This window comes from Diadema setosum, chromosome 19 (genome assembly GCF_964275005.1).
Source record: "Diadema setosum chromosome 19, eeDiaSeto1, whole genome shotgun sequence".
Lineage (NCBI taxonomy): Eukaryota > Metazoa > Echinodermata > Echinoidea > Diadematoida > Diadematidae > Diadema > Diadema setosum.
This window is the reverse complement of record NC_092703.1, coordinates 35,123,162-35,141,302: the sequence shown is the minus strand read 5'-3', so window position 1 is coordinate 35,141,302 and position 18,141 is coordinate 35,123,162. Positions and strand designations below refer to the sequence as shown.

The 18,141-nt window shown below is 38.7% G+C and overlaps 1 protein-coding gene across 1 annotated transcript; it reads right to left on the bottom strand.

Annotated features, from left to right (window-relative positions):
• Positions 1–3,885: 3,885 nt before the first annotated feature.
• On the bottom strand, positions 3,886–18,141 carry LOC140242472 (uncharacterized). The gene is made up of 2 exons (XM_072322206.1): positions 18,120–18,141; positions 3,886–4,746 (listed from the first exon to the last, which is right to left on the bottom strand). The coding sequence occupies exon 2, from the start codon at positions 4,711–4,713 to the stop codon at positions 3,886–3,888; it is 828 nt and encodes a 275-aa protein (XP_072178307.1). The 5' UTR covers positions 4,714–4,746; positions 18,120–18,141.

The window sequence follows — 18,141 nt, the reverse complement described above, 5'->3', positions numbered from 1 at the left end:
GAAAGGAATCTTTGATAAAACCTTTAAAATTGACCTAAGGTCTTACTGATTTTAGGTGATGTGAGATGGATATTCAAAAGAAAATGTTTATTGTAAAATGTAGATCATGTTTTTGAAATTCTTTTTGATGGGGGATGATTCCAAGCATGCCTTGTGTTATAATCATGAATGAAATTATTCAGAGTGAAATGATAGAGAAATATTTTGGGGAAAAAACTGAGAAAATGTGTGACGAAAATGGCACTCTCAAATGGTAAATATGTCCCGAACGGATAGAATTTTCATTTTAAAAATTAAATGCTTCCTGGGAGCAGAGTATGGAAAGTTGAATTCATTGAGTTAATACTATTTCTTCACATTGTGATGTATTCAATATGTTTCTTTGCATACGGTACATAAAACCCTTCACAGCTCACAGATTAGAAGAAATAAATCACGCAAAAAGAGCTTTTTGGTTCTTATCTAATAGACAAAATAAAGAAAAATGTGAAAAAACTTACTTTTTCCACTTTGTCCACAACATCTTCAACTTCCTTTCTTGGTGTATTCTCTGAAACACACACACCACAAAAAAAAGAGACAACAAACAAACAAACAAAATAGAATATAAATAGAGTTGCAGGAATAGAATGGACAATCAAGCAAAGAAATTAAATGTGTTTTGTAATACTGAACACAAAAACAAGAAGTATCATGACAAAATGTAACAAGGGCTAAAACTAAGAATTCAAAAAAAAAACATGACACAAGGAATTGACTATTAGACTCATAAAATGAAACAGGAAATCAAAAAAAAAAAGATATTCAAGTGAAAAATGATAGAATACAGGAGAAGAGCCAAGAAGAAAGAATGTAAGAGAGCAAAAGCACTATGACACAGGTCTGTGTACACAATTACAAGTACACATAGACTCAAATGTACAACACACTATCCTGTTGCCATGCTATGGAAGTGTACGTGTACGTCCCAAGTTACTGCATGAAAAAAAAAAAAAAAACTGCTGGTCCCGAGGACTTCGTTATGGTGGGAGTCCACTGTAACCTTCTATAATACAGGACAGTTTATTCCACGAAATACTAACTGTGTACACCCCACCACAAGCTGTGAGATAAGGTTTAAGCCCCGGTCACACAGCACTCCACCTCCAAATCACATACAGTACAAAAAAGTTATGAAAATCTGGTGGATGTGGTTGTAAGTGGTGATTTTTTGGTCAGTTTTGGTTTGGCCGTGCTTTGTATGGGGTATGGCCGTTGGCAGCTGTTTCACTGCTGAAGCACTGCATAAGCTCGGCTAACCACGTCCAGCCACGTGTGTGTAAGCAGAAAAATCCATTTGTCGGCGATAAGCCACTAAACACACGTGATTTTCCGTGGTACCAACGCGTAACACGCATCAGATGACCTTGCTCTGTCCATGACAGACCGCTAAACTTTCACGTCTTTACTGCGTCTCCCTAAGTTTTGATCACTGCCAGAACACGGATTATCACTTGTGTTTAAAGTGTGTTGCACGTCTTTACCACGTGTGCCGCCCGTGGTTGTCCGGGGAATAAAATTTTGAGCAGTTCAAAACTTTTTTACCACGTCCGATGCCGTTCAGATTTTTTTCCCGCGTCCTGCCACACCTATAAATCGACCGTAGCTCATCTTAAACTCGACATCAATGCGAACAACATCGTTTGCTTCATGGGAGATCACTTTTTGACGTATTTTGGCCGTGATTAAGCCGTAAAGCACTGTGTGACTGGGGTTTTACCTTTTGAATACATTGGAAGTCAATAAATATATGACAAATACTATAATAAACAAAGTCATACGGGAACACCACAGTAATTCCTAAGAAATCTGCTTGAAATGTGGCTTAAAAAGCACAGGCAAGAAATTAAACTAAACATTTGTCCCTGTATAAAGTGAGACTCTAGAAGCAATAATGCCCCAACAAAACAAAATGCATACAAATTGTATGTCCATGTGATTATGCTGGACCTTTAAACTTAATGGAAATCTATAAAGATGTGAGACACAATGTACAGCTCTTAGAGCCCATTTATAATGCTTTTTGGACGATCTATAAAGGGTGGAACACTGGGGCAGCTACACTAACAATGATATGACCCCATTATCTCCATACAAGTTTTCAACAAAAGTTTGACTTGTGATCATTATCAACCATCACTGCTTTCAGAATGGATTTTGATGCCATTTCCTAGAAGTAATGAGTTTGAATATGTTGAGGGCAATGAGTATCACTTGCTGAATCGATACAGATTTTTTTTAAACTGATTTTTGATTAAGCAGGCAGTGTGAGACGTTTACAAAGAGTGAGTTGTTTTGAGTATAAATGACATGCTATTCGTCATTTGATATCAACAATTACTGATCACTAATTTGGTTCAAATTTGCATAAACTGTGTTTGTAAATAAGTCGTTACAGGCTGTAAGTATTAGTTTGGTAGAAGGTGGTTAGTAATATGGAATATGAGATATTTACATGGATACGAAAGTACTTTAGCGCAGATTCAAGCAGGCAGAGGCCATTATGAAAATATGAGCTGAACTTGTGATATCATCGAATCATAAAACAACATTCTGCCATGTGTACTTACCGGTATATTAATTAATGCGCAGAATGGGGATTAAAGTTCACTTTTATCAATCTTCTCAGCCCCAATGTGCTCACTCTCTAATTAGAGATAAAATTAGACTATTCTATTATTCTCATTAATGTTACAGTCTAAATGAAATAAGAACACAATAAGGTCACATTTAGAGCAGAGATAGAGGTCAAGTTAAGATATACATCGTACATTGTAGCTGTCAAGGTAATGGCTCACCTTCTGACTCACTGAAGTGTAAGGATAGATCCGTGTCAGAAAAGGATGATTCACCTGTTAAACAGTGACAATAAACATATGGCAAACATAGATTAATACTACTAAAATTGTATTTATATTGGTCACACATCACATGTCTACTCTGGAGCTGATACACAACTTGTCTGCTTCTAGTGGGAGACTGCTGTCAGTACCAACACTCACATCTTGCCTTAATCTAAGGCCGAATGTGTGGTCACATCCCACATATTATCTAAAACTATTCCACATGAGGGGGGTGTCTTTAAATTTAAGATTGACGTAAATTTATGGTATGCCACTAAATTCCCTGTTCAGTCTTATTAGCCTTTCAGATCAACATCCATTTCAAAATGTTGAAGAGTTGGTATTTGGTGAAGGTAAGGATTGGTCTTTTAACTTTTTATAAGATATCAAGAAACCTCTAATGCAATAGTACAGAGCATATCATTCTAAAAGGAATTTGCAGTTTATTTGAAAAAAATTGGTTTTGGAATGGCTGAGATATCCAAAAATAAAGTAAAACAGAGCAATCATAATAAAAGGTGGGTCCTGTTTTGGATATCTCTGCCATTTCACAACCAATTTTCATCAAATAAATATTGAAATCCTTTTGGAATTACATGCTCTTTCACACTTCATATGAGATTTCTTATCATCTCATCAGAAAATGTTCGAAACCTAAAGTTGGGGCTCAACCAAAACTATATATGATCCCATTAATATTCGCTGAAAATTTTGTCACCTATTATATTTTGTATATTAATGGCTGCATGAAAAAAGTCTCCACAATTTTCATTTTCATCAGGAATGAGAAGAACAACCTTGAAGACACACACAGCATACCATAACTTTCAAGATCAACCAGAAACTTTTTGTAAAACACCCTACAGGAGGTGGATTCAGCACAGAGTGATCATAAAATCTTGGTCTTTTCACTCTAATTGGAATCAAATCACCAAACAGAAATGATTAAGTATTTGCGGCTCCCTCGGTCATGATACAATATAATATGACTCGTGCCTCTGTGTCATGTCAAAATATAGAGCAATGTCTTACCAGTGACAGTGACAGAAAAGGCTGGCTCATCAGCACCCTCAGGCATAGAGCCATCTAGGAAGAAATCCTTTTCAGGATTCAGATCCTGAAGATTTATGTTTTCCAGTAACTGAAGAGCTGGGTTGTTTAGGATAGCCTGGCGCATTTCATCAGGATGCCATATTTCATTGTCACCTTGGAGACCTTTTTTCAAACTACGAATGACTTGCCTGGAGTTCTCAGCATCTGATAATAAGTTCGTCATGGTGACGTGTACTGCTGTCTCTTGCCACACCCTCTCCTCACTGCCATACCCACTACTGTGCTGCTGTGTCTTCTCAGAAGAGAATCCTCGAACCATATCTCTTTTAACATTGGTGAGGCTTGATTCATAGTTCTCTGTGCTCGACTGGGAGCGTTGCAATGGAGGTCGCAGGAGGCTACGTGTAGTGTCTTTCTTGCCATTCTCAGACCTCCTGGCAGCTGCACCTTTCTTGGATGAGATGAGTCCACATGAGCTTGACAACCGGTCATCATTCTTTGCTTCCTCATCACAAACAGGTGGTAGTGCATCAGACACGTCTTGAGATCGTTTCCTTGGCCACACAAGACCACACGAGCTGGAGAGGCGATCCTCACTCCCATAGGCAGAGTCAAACTCTGATTCATCTTCCTCAATCATCCAGGGACAATCTGTGATTGCATTTTGTCTCTTGAGTACAGAAGACCTGGTGTACCCATTCTTCTTCAATATTTCCGGATGTTGTCTCAAGCTTACATTATTGTTATTATTGTAATGTGATATGGCTATCTCCTCCATGGTTATTAAGGTCTTTTGCTGAGATGGTAAAATCTGCAAAATCAAAACATAAAGAGAATTGCTTTATGACCACAAGATCCATTTTACCAAAGGTCAGGAATTGTTTCTGGTTCAGTACAAAATTTCTTAATAAGATCTGGTTAAAGAAGAATGATTATCAAGATTCATGCTAAAGGGCGTAGAAATCCTTTCATGTGACATTGTATGATAATTCACTCACAATTCAGCGCTGTGTGAACACAATAATCAGCGAGCTTGTGAGTTAGCAGGAAGCTTGCTTCTCGTTCGCATCTGGATCAACCTCCAGCTGCGCTATTTGGTATGGTCATAAGGTCATCTAGCAAAGACTCTGCACTTCCTGAGCAATCATCGAGTGGGATTCACTCGTAAGTTGTAACTTAAAGTTGAGGTGTGTGTAGGAACCTGTATCATGAATTCACGAGTGGAGCTAATCATCTATAAAAGTTTTTGATCTAAACCTCAAGTTTGGCAACTGTGTGTGAACATAACTTATAACTTTCCACAGTGTGTGCTTTCTTTCCAATATTTAGATTGGTTTTGGAGAGTCCATTTGAAATGAGTTCATTTTAAGGCTTAAGTCTTCTCTTTCGGAATTGGCTCTTAACTAAAAAAATCCATGTCTGGTGACTTTTTGTCGGTTTAGTGACACAGGGTCACAAATAGCAATTGTACATCAGGGAATTAATGTCCGTAATCCACATAAACTATTGCAAGTTCGTATGGGTGAGTGTTTATACTATCAAAAATAAAGTGTGAAAATTGCAGAGAATGTAGAAGTATGAACAGATTAGTACCCCTTGCAGTAACTCATGAATGCTATTGTATGCTCTTGTGATGCATGCTAAATTGGCCCTCGCCAAGCAGTAAAACTTGCGTGCAGTAACTATAGCAGAGCTGCGCTACTTTTACAATGACCCATGCACTCATGAACTCGGCCACATAAGAGATAACTACTGTATACCCAAGAGGGCGCTGCACCGCGGCGACCACGGACGATTTTTCGCACCTGCACCTGCACAAGTTTCGTGATTTCGTGATTTCTGGTTTTTTCCCGTATTGTTTTCTATGTTGGTATAAACTGTCTCATCTGTACACTTGCTGGACTTTTCTACGCAAAAATGAAGATCTGTTGGTGGAATTTAAGCGGGAAATTTTTGCTTCTGACCATACTGGTCAGTGGACTCATCTGTGTACTGAGAGCAAGCCCAGTACGATATGAACCACTACTTATCAGCACGGCATTACCGGTCAGCCGCATAACATACGACCGAGACACTCTTCTCAGACTCGCCGGGTCTGACAGCGTGCGCAAGTCCGAGCCTGACTGTCATGACATTCCAGTGGAGCTGAAACGTCGAAAGCGTGGACGAAAAGGAGGAGTTAGAGCTCGTCTCAGAAGGCGGAGTTTTCGGCCGCCGTTGCCCTCAGTCATATCAGGTAACTGTCGTTCCCTACGAAATAAGTTGGATGAGTTGAAAGCGTGTGTGAATTATCGCTACGAATACCGTGAAAGCTGTTTGCTGTGCTTTACTGAAACCTGGTTTTCATCCAAAGACACCACATCTGATTCGGATATAGATGGTTTTGTGTGTGTTCGAGGAGATCGTACAGAGGCATCGGGAAAACTGGCAGGAGGAGGAGTCTGTGCATATATCAATGAAAGGTGGTGTGATGAAAGTAATATAAAGATCTGTGACAGTTTCTGTTCTGAAAATATTGAATTATTATGTATTTCGGCCAGACCACACTACCTACCACGAGAATTTTCTAACATCTACGTCATGGTTGTCTACATTCAACCAACTGCAAATGTTGACATTGCTGCTTCTAAAATACAGGATATCTCTTCTAGGATTGCAGCTTCATCTCCAGATGCAGTGCAGATTGTGCTAGGAGATTTCAATAGCTGCGATCTACGCTCTGTCATGCCACATTTTTACCAATACGTGAATATACCTACGCGAGGTACTCACACATTGGACAAGTGTTATGGAAACATATGTAATGGTTATAAAGCGTTTGCTAAGCCACCCCGGGAAACTCTGATCATAACATCATTCAGTTGATTCCACAATATAGGCAGAAGTTGAAACGTCAGAAGCCGACAAAAGGGAGGGTGAAAATCTGGACAAACGATTCTACAGAGACCCTTAGAGCATGCTTCGATTGTACAGAATGGGACACTCTTCTGGATTCTTCATCTTTGGATAGGGCTACAGAAGTGGTAACAGATTACATTAAATTCTGTGAGGAGATGATTGTTCCAGAAAAAACTTTTAAACGATACCCTAATAATAAACCATGGGTGGATAAACGTTGCAGACAATTTATTCATCAGAAGAATGTAGCTTTTTGTAACAATGATAGGGAAGCTTTGAAGAAAAGTGAGAAGGATTTTAAGAGGCACATTAAGGCTAGGAAACGAGAGTTTGGGAAAAAGATAGAAGACAAATTTCAAGAAGGAAATCCTAGGGAAGCCTGGAAGGGTTTGAAACTGATGACAGGGTTTGATACAGGTACTCAAAAGAAAAAATGTAGTATTATTGGGGATGATGTTTTTGAATTTGTTCAAAAGTTAAACGAGTTTTATTGTAGATTTGACAGGGATGACCAAGTTTTTTCAGATTCTTTTGCTCACTGTCAACAGGAAATACAGAAAGAGATATTTAGTAGTGATAGAATACTGATATGTGAAGGAAAGGTAAGGAGGGTCATGGAATCAATCAAAACAAACAAATCAATGGGACCGGATGGTTTATCTGGGAAACTTCTCAAATTATGTTCACAGCAGTTATCCCAAGTTTTTTGTAAGTTCTTTCAATGGTCTCTTGATACTTCTCATGTACCCAATATTTGGAAATGTGCAACAATCAGTCCTATTCCAAAGGTTCCTAAACCTGCTACACTGAATGATTTTAGACCAGTTGCTTTAACACCTGTCATTATGAAATGTTTTGAGAAACTGGTGAAAGAGTTTCTGATTGAACAGACAAAGGAACACTGTGACCCACTTCAGTTTGCCTATAGGAGTAAGAGATGTGTTGACGATGCACTTACCTACCTGTTACATACTATTATCAAGCATTTAGAGTTGTCCAAGTCATATGTTAGAGTGTTGTACGTTGATTTTTCGTCAGCTTTCAATACCATTGTACCACAGTTGTTAACTGGAAAGTTACATAATGTCATGAAGGTTAACCCATATCTGTCTCTGTGGATAGGAGATTTCATGACCGACAGGTCGCAAAGAGTACGCCTAGGGGAGGTAGTTTCCGATGATAGAACACTGAATGTTGGGGCACCACAAGGATGTGTGCTCTCACCTATTTTGTTCACTCTCTTAACAAGTGATAGCCCAGTAAGTCCATCTTGTCATATTGTGAAATACGCAGATGACACATGTATTGTAGGATTGATACGTAACAATGAAGAAATGGTTTACAGGAGAAGTGTTGACAAGTTTGTGGAATGGTGTGAACAAACATCACTGATTTTAAACACCAGGAAAACTAAAGAGATGATTTTTGATTTTGGTAAAACTGGTCAAAACAATCATGACAGGATTTCCATTGGGGGAGATACCATAGAGCAGGTGTCAGAGTACAAATACCTTGGAACAATTATAGACGATAAACTTAGGTGGGATGCAAATACTAAGAAAATTCAGTCAAAAGGAAACCAGCGATTGTATTTCCTTAGAAAACTCAGGTCATTTAAAATGTGAAGAGTCAAACACTTGTTTTGTTCTATCAAAGTGTAATACAGTCTGTCATGTGTTTCTCATCAGTAGCATGGTTTAGTTGTTTAACAGAGAAAAATAAGTCCAAATTGACAAGGGTTGTATCACAAGCCAGTAAAATTATAGGAATGCCTGTGCAACATCTAGAGGATATTGTACAATCTGCTCTTGTGTCTAGACTTGATATTGTAATGAAAGATGAATCACATCCGCTTCATGATGAGGTGACTGTAAACAGATCAGGTAGAATTAGACTTCCAAAAGTAAAGACGGAGAGGTTCAGACGGTCATTTCTGATCGCAGCATGTAAAGTTTTCAATAGCAGATTTAACAGATGAGGTTATTTTTTTTGTTATTTATAGTATATGTTATATGTTTAAAATATGTGAACTGTTCTAATGATTCATGATTCATGAGTTGTATTTTTAAGACAAGTGCCAGATGACTCGGCCCAAGCAGGGCTCTGACCTATCTACATGGACTGTATGTGTTGAGCTTAACTACCCTTTGTGCAATGTATTTGTGGTGTGAAAGTCCAGTATGTGTGCACTTGATGACAATTGTATTGTTCATTAGTTATGTTGAATTGTTACATATTTTTGACTCATTGCAAAATAACTGTACAAAAATTTGTAAACAGCAGCAGTGTAATTGTGGATGAGCCAACAGTACACCTGGGAAGTTTTGAGCTGCATGTCTTGCCAACCCTATGACCTATGACTGAATTGAATGTTTTAGATTTTGTGATGAAACATTTTTAATTTATTATATATTGTATTTGTTACTGGAACATACGCAGAAAAGGAAAGAAGGAAAAGAATTAAGACAACTTTTCAACAAAATACAAATATGATAACATTATTGAGTATTTGCAATACGTCACACTGCCTGTTATATTTTAGTATGGTGTATGAATGTCTCTTTTTTTTTATAGCCTTTGTCACGCAGCAAATTCTCTTTGAGATAATTTACTGTCTCCTATCCTTGCCCAGGCTTTTTGTGTGCTGGAGCGCTCTTTCACGTTGATTAGGTGATAGTTTTGGTGTATATGTGTGTGTGTGTATGTATAAGTTTATATGGGTGTAACTCGCGGGTGTGGGGTATGTGTGTGTGCGTGTATGTGTGTGTGTGCGTGTGTGTGTGGGTGTGTATGTGGAAGTGTACTCTCTGAGAGTCGGGGGGGGGGGGGGGGTTAGTGGTGGTGTGTAGAACATGTAAGTCTCAACTGGAGGAGTGCTCTAGCATATGGAAGTGCCTGGATGGGGTGAATAGGGCGAAGGGGAAAAAAAAAAAAAAAATGCATACTTTATATACGCTTATTTTCTCCTGCAATATTTCATTTTTTTTTTGTATTAAATGTATATATTTTATGTATGTATGGTATAAAACTTATGTTAACTTATTTCATGATTTATATTCTTCATTTATGCACCTCTATCTTTATGTATGTCCGAAAACAAATTTTATGTATATTTTATACATGACAATAAATTATCTTGAATCTTGAATCTTGAATACGCTATAATTTTCACATACAGAAATTTTCGCGAATTGCCGCTGTCACACATTTTCGCGAGTGGTTAAATTCGCGATAGGGGGACCAGAGAAAATATGAAGTGGCAAAGAAAGTGTGAATTTTCAACTTACTAGCAAATAAGAATGATACTAGTTATACACTGCATGAAAAAAAACTTACCAAACTCTGCGAACTAGTAAGTTAGAATTCAACATTTTTGAAGTGGTTAAGTCTATCGCGCTAGATTTCTGACGAGTGGTCCCCTTGCGATAATGGATTGGCTCTCTACAGTATTCGTAAGTAGACGTGGACGTGCGTAAACAAGCTTAGCCAGTACGGTCTGTTCGGTATTAAAGCCGTGACATGGTACACTAGTAATAGTACTGAAATGTTCGTATCATCAAGGCAAGGGATTCATTTTGGAAGGTAATATTTTCGCGTGTTGTTAATTTCGCGAATAGCTCCCGACTCGCGAAATTCGCGAAAATAAACCCCCCGCGAAATATACAGCGTATACAGTACCATGGTAATTGAATGTGTGCTCCAACAGAGGGCATGGCCAAAGTAATTGTTATCTTGACCGTGCAAGGAATTTTGGCCTGAGCCCGGTGCTGCTATCGTTTATAAACTCTTTGATTGGCCCGAGCTTGGTCCCGTGCCTGGTGCTAGTTTCAGCAGCCCTAAAATAGTCCACTCCTGGCGCGGGCCACTTTGGCCGAGCCAGGGGAGTTACTGAAAGGGGTATATAAGATCAGTTGGTTGGATGAGGCTTGTGCAATTGAGTAATTTGCAAATTGGGGGAGTCTCACGTGTCAAAGATGTTCAAGCTTCCTTGACATATTATAGCATTTTGCTTTGATAGCACACCAAAACTGCCCAGGCCTTTGATGTGTAATGGGGATCTATCAATTTGTCTCACCTCTCTGATCAATCCAAGGACTCTTCTTAGCATGGCTATATGGGGAGAATTCATTGGGGAATTCCACACACATTGCACAGCTGTAATTTGATCTTGTATAGTCACAGAAGAAATGCATATAGAATCCCACCACAACATCCTCTACCTACCCGCTTTTTTTTTTTCTTTTGACAAGGGGGGAAAAAAAGTAGCAAAGAAAAGGTAGAGGGTTTTTTTATTAAAAGAGGAGAAATCATAGCAACTGATTAATGACACATCACATCAGATAGATATCTACACTCTGAAATACAATTATAATCACTTTTTTTTTTCATATTTAGCCTTCAGAAGGATTAAGCTCCAGAATGACAAGATTTCGACTATTCAGACATTCCTATGCAAAATACAAGCAAATATAACAATGGAAACATAACTATCTTTTTTTCACTCATGCAAGACCAAAGTTACACGTAAACACCCTTTAATGAAAAAAAAAAAAAATGACCACATAGAAAAAGTAACACTGGGCAGGAGAATGCTAAAACTTGTAAATGCTTGAACTGAAGGAAATCTGTGAATAAAGCAGGAGACATACAGCTAGGGCAGGAGAAATTCAAACTCAAGCAGGAGAATGGGAAATTTTGAGAAAATGCTCCAAAGTGGGTGCTCATCCACTGAAAGCATCTGAGTAGGAGCCCATGGGAGCACTTCAACTATCGCCACATAATGAAAATTATACGTTTTCAGAAAGATTTTTTATTCTTACTCGGAAACTGTCCAGTGGTTTCATGGAGATTATATGACACAAAATGAAGTACAATGGCATTTTATCACAGAGTACTCAAATGTGGTGCCGAAGCCATTTGTTGCCATGGAAACTAAACAACCTCATAAAGAATGAATACAAGTACCGGTGAACACAACTGTTCCTATAACAATGCTTGTAACCGGTTCCAACCCACTGCCTGGTGCCTTTGTTGTTAGAATTGGTTGTTTTTTGAACCAGTACTAACCTACTATAAAAAAAAAAAAAAAAGACTATGACATCATCACTTGATATTACATATTCCAGGAAAATATCTTCAGAGCTTTCTTGAAGAAGTGTAGATGCAGTTTTTTGCATTGACAGTGAAAATCTGATGCTTTTTAGCCCATTGATGTACCGGTACATGTACATAGTGAATTCCTTACAAAGATGAAATGAATAAAAAAAAAAAAACACACACACAAGTCACTTGTTTCATGTGGGGTAGGGAATCACAATCCATTCTCAATGATTCACCTGTATAGATTCTACAAGGAAGTGCACAAACTATCTACAAAACTAATCTGTAAAAAAAAAATAAAATAAATAGCAAGTTAGATACACTATGCAACAAAAGTTTGGACAGATCATACTAACATTCTGAGTGACATGAAGGCAGAGCATGATGGTCAACTTCCAAACAAACTGGATTTAAAATAAATAAATAAATAAAATAAAATAAAAAGCACACCAACCTCAAGTTAATGCTGAGACTATAATGCATGTATGCAACATTTTATCAGGGAGAGTCAAAGTTCAGTGGCAGACATGGAAAAACCCAAAACAAAGAGGAAGCAAGAATCTCAAATGAGGAAGTGTGATATTAAATCATTTTGCTGCTGACTTCCTTCCCCTTATCAGGGGGGGTGCAATACCAGTTGCAATTTTATCTTAGCTTCACTTTCGACAGTTGCATACTACTCATTACCAGTAGATATCTATTAATGTGTTCATGCATCAAACACTGGTGAGTCTACCAACAATGATAAATACTATCACGTGAACTTACAATTGTACATGTAACCATAACATTTTTTCTTTCCTTCCCATATTTTCCACACTTTTTGTCCTCATGCCATCACACATCTTTTCAAAAAGGCAGTTGAAATGTGGGGCTACATTGTATGCTTGAAAAACATTACCATGCATCTTTACTCTGATACAATGTACTGCAGATACAGATCAACATTTTTTTTTTTCTGGTTTGGCTTTTTTCTTCAGCATGATTTCATGATGATGTTCGGTCACATCCTGGTAAGAGCCAAAGAGATTATACCACAAGAGGGCATATTCCAGTGGGGAGGCAGCCGCGCGAGGGAGCTGCCATTTCGCGTTGTGGGAGCCGCCATTGCACGGATCCTGTACAGTTATTAATTAGTAGATGTTATAAAATGGGTTTAAGAATGTAGCCAATAGGAAGCGCTGAAATGAGTCACGTGGGCGTTGTTTACTTTAGTACCATTGCACTGCAGTACCAGTGCGCACTCAATCAGTTGTTACAAGTGCGTCGCGCGCTACTATACGCGCTGTCAATCCTGTAAACAACTTCTAGTTCGGGCTGCCGCCGGCCGGCCTTTCTTGCGTGCATAACATTATGTGGCGTAGGCCTACTTATGTGCGGGATTTCCGAGTGCGACGTGCTTGACTCTCTCGAGCGAGTGCTACATGTAGCTGACTGGTATCGACCCACAAAGGTAGGAACTACGTGAAAAATGCTGTTAGTTTTCGACCCATTTTATAAAACAAATGATGCACAGGATTATTTCGTGGCGTTAGTGGAGACGCAGCTCACTCTCGGGTATTTACAATGTAGTGCAACATGCACTCGGCTTCGCCTCGTGCATGTTTCACAATTGTAAATACCCTCGAGTGCGCTACGCCTCCACTAACGCACTCTATCCTGTGCATCATTTGTATAGCAGCGCACTGTTTAATGCACTCGACTTGAATATTCGGCGCAGTGACCTTGCGTTGTTTTATTGTGAAGTCACAATGGCCATGTTTAAGCGTCATAATGGTGCTGATGTTGTTTGATTTTATGCCGTGAGTGGGAATGTACGCGAAACAAACGTCATAATGCTCAAGTACTGTCTAGTCTACACCCAAGTTCCCACTGTTTATTTTGCGAAGAACAAAAAGGTCTGGACTCTACCAAATGGTTCAAATGATATGATATCATCGTAGAAACTAATATTTAAACAATTAACCACATTGTGATTCTGAAAATGAAAATGTGTAATGAAGAATATCATATCATTCCAGATATGATATAAGAAGATATGACTTGAACGTAGACTTAGATCCAGTGCCAGGAGCTGAGTGTGCACTCCCTCTTCAATTTTGGACGCACTATTTGTACGCACGCGTATGGCGACTACTTACTGTAAAACATGATATATTCGCGACATGAAATTTTCGCGAATTGGAGCTGACAGCCTTTTTCGCGGCATGAAATTTTCGCGAATTGCCACTGGCGTTCAATGTATGTAGTGTAGATAAAAACTTTCGTGTGCATTTTAATTTCGCAAATTCTGGCGCTCGCGAAATTCGCGAAATTAAAATGCACGCGAAAATTTCTCGTTTTACAGTACTCTATAGGTATAATCTCTTTGGTAAGAGCATTAACTGTTCTTGCTCTTCCATAGAGATCAGTGATTTCCACTATTTCAAAATCGCCCTATTTCCCAATATAAAAGCCTTTGTTACGTCATAATCCCTCTGCTGCGCAGCGCGCCTTGCCCTAGCAGAAATAGAGCACGCACTTTTGCGCTTATGAAAACCTCAAAAATGCACAGCTTGAACTCCTAAGTTCATTGACCCTATGTGCAAAAATATCAAAATCCTTCATAAAATCCATACGAAATCTCCAGATCACTACCAAAATTTCACCATCTGTTCCTTGTGTCATTCTTAACCTTTCCTGCAAGTTTCATCCAAATCTGTGCGCAGGTTTTTGAGTTATTTTGCACACAGACAAACAAACAAACAGTAACGTAAACATAACCTCTTCCCTTGGCGAAGGTAACACTCCATTTTGAATCTTAGTTGTCCAATCAGGCCATCAAAAGATAAATTTGGTGGCCAGACATCATTTTAGTGGCCCTGGGCCCTGGTCAGGACTGTAATTTTATCTCTTGGTTTGATCTAGCACTATGGCACACTGGAAGGAAATGAGGCTATGAAAGCACTCATTTCAGGAAGTTTTTCAGGCCCAGTATGAGGACGAAAGAGCACTATCAACACAATTATCTCCGGACAAGAATGCAAGGGAAATATGTGTTCACCTTCATATCACAACATTTATAAATCAAACTAATAGAGCTTTCATACAGGTAAATGATGACATCATTGCTAAGCTTTTATAATGTATGTCAGCCGAATGAACATCATACACTTTATTCTTATAAAGTGTGTTTTGGTTTTTTTTTGCCTGCTGTCCTATTTGTCAACTACCCCATTCCCCCCCCCCCCCACACACACACACACACAACACACACACAAACTAGAAAAAAAAAAAGATTATTTTATATATTCTGGTGCTTGAAAACATCTCAGTTTTGTATGGGGGAGGGTTGAGATGATTGAGGGGTAATTTCTGGTCTCCACTTCAGTACAGTCTTCCTGATATCTGTAAACAGCAAGGCATTGTGACAGACAATAATGTCCACATCATCAGCTTTATTTCATCATTATCGTATGAAGCCATCTTGAAATAGGAGATCAGTACACTTTTATATTTTGATAGCCTCTGATGGGCCTTGACTAACAAGAGAATATTAATTTTTACAGCTGTACTTACAGGTTTAAAAAATATTTCAAGCCAATCCAGCCACTTTCCATTCTAGGAAGTTTGACACTCTGAAAGCAAAAGTTTGTCACATGTGTATTTTTGCTCAATTCACAATTTGGCAGTTTGCTGTTCAAGAGGTTTGTCCTTTACAATCAGCACTGCTTTGTTATTCTGGTTTCTTGTTTGCCAAATGAACAGTGTGATCACAGAATAAAACTTGATGAGGCATAGCATAGCTTGACCTTGTAAATTTACCTGACAGGAAATCCTGCACAGAATCAATAACTAGGGCCTATTTATTGATTACATGTATGTGCAGGACTTCCTGTCATGTAAATTTACAAGGTCAAGCTATGCTATGCCTCATCAAGTTTTATCCAGTGATAACACTGTTCAGGCCTAACGCCTTTATTCTGAAACTACGATAGTGTGAAAAAAATAAACCCCCACTGGAGGATCAATATTGATTTGAAGCCCAAACAAATAACTGGGGCAGTTTTCTCGTGTCACCAGCTAAAGACTACTCAAATCATTTGTCCACACTTCATCCTACACTGTACATCATTAGGGGTATTCACACTGGCACTAAATATCTGTATTTTTACACACTTCAGTTTTTCATCAGCAGTTGCTGGGCAACTATATTAGGGAGCTTTAGATTTGCTGCACGGACGTTTGAGCCGACGCTTGAGCTGGACGTTCTCCTCTTCCCTGCGTCGTGCTGAAAAGTAGCTTTATAAATGCTGGGAAGCAACGTACAGTGTATAAAAAATAAAATGGCGCCCCATATGATCAGTACATCAAGTAGCTCTCTACGCTGTGAACTGAGCGGACGTAAAATAGCCCACAAGTGGCACAACGCGTAGTAAAAGCTCAGGTGCGCGAGCTATAAATAAATTGCGTCTGATGCACGATTCTGCACATGCTCAGACCAGGTGTTTTTCCCTCTGAACGTCCCCATCGCAAAAATCTAAAGCTCCCTATTGTATGTTGTACATGACTTGCATTCGACCAATAAACCAAAATCGAAAAGCTCTCCTCAAGAGTGATGTTAACTAAAAAGTTTTATTCAGTTTTGTTTTGTTTCATTTAGTTTTCTGCCAGTGTGCACTTGCTCTCGGCACACCAATTGTTGCTTAGAGTTTTCTTTGGGGGTTTTTTCCGCGTGTCTTTTGCAGCTGCTTATGTTTTGTTTTGTTTTGATTGTTTTGTTTTGTTTTGTTTTTTGATCATGTAACATCCATCCTGCTGGGGGGGGGGGGGTCTTGCTATGTGTGAGACTAACTAGGACATTACAGTATTTACCACAGTATGGTATAGAACTCAGTGAATTGAGAGCTGCACTACTGCTCCTTGACGTACACCCTACAATTATACCTTTGGACTTTAAATAGAAATACCGGTAACATATAATCGGGCATTTGAATCAAAGCAATAGGAGTACACAACACTCTTGCCAAATCAGGACTCTCATGCCAACAAGTTGATCAGCAAGTTTCTTACATGGCGGCACAGCTACGCAGTTACATGTTGAATTTCTATACCGGAATGTAGTGGAGCGTCTTAAAACACGACAGTTGCTCCTGCGACAATTGCTCCGATCTTATTTTCTCCAAGGACAATATGGTTAGGGAATAGGATGGTAATGGGGTTTTAGGTAAGAAAGTTTGATGTGAGGATTTTTAGGATAAAGGTTCACAAGGTTACATGTTCGCAGGTAGAATTTATGATTGGCTAGTGTGCAGATATTCATGGGAGCAAACTGACGCAGGAACAAATGTCATGGAACCAATAACCCAATTAAATTAAAGGACAAGTCCACCTTCATATACATGTACATAACGATTGAGAGAATGCAGCAATATTAGTAGAACACATCAGTGAAAGTTTGAGGAAAATTGGACAATCCGTTCAAAAGTTACGAATATTCTAAGTATCTGCGCAGTCACTGCTAGAAGAGAAGACTACTGATGTCACATGTGTACAACTATATTAAAGGAAAATAAAAAGAGAATTTCACAAAACTTTACTTTTTGAATAAAGTGCACAGTTCTTCAACTTGCTACTGACGTAAGTTGCCTTCTGAAAGAGAGAAGTCGAGTGTTCTATGTTTGTTATGGGAGAAAAATGGAAATATGTTGAATTTTCGGCGAATTTTCTTCATTCTTTCTTTATATCGTGATGTTGTACTCATGTGACATCACAAGCTATAGTAGTCTTTTCATCCAACCATGACTGAGTAGAAACAGAAAAACAGAAAATTCATAACTTTTCAACAGATTGTCCGATTTTGCTCAAACTCTCACTGTTGTGTTCTACTAATATTGCTGCATTCACTAAACCCACCTGTCTATGAAGGTGAACTTTTTCATGCAGCATTTTATATAACTTAAGGTCGACCAGACAAAGTAGTATTTCTTTGAATTTATTTTTTTTTCTCTCTCTCTCTCTCGCTCTCACTTAAAAATGCCAGGGCCAACAAACATTACAACGAAGATCCTGAGTGGTTTTTATTACCCGCGGACATGGCAGCATGCCACGGTCTGGAGGCTCGAGCTAGTTCTCTTAAAGTAGTTGTTATCTTGTACTAGCTCCATCTAAATACACTAACACAGATTGTTTGAATGGTAGACTTACCAGGAGGTATGTGTTGATAGAA

What these genes read in the sequence shown, in the direction of transcription:
- LOC140242472 (XM_072322206.1), bottom strand. Translation starts at nt 4,713, where the DNA reads ATGGAGGAGATAGCCATATCACATTACAATAATAACAATAATGTAAGC.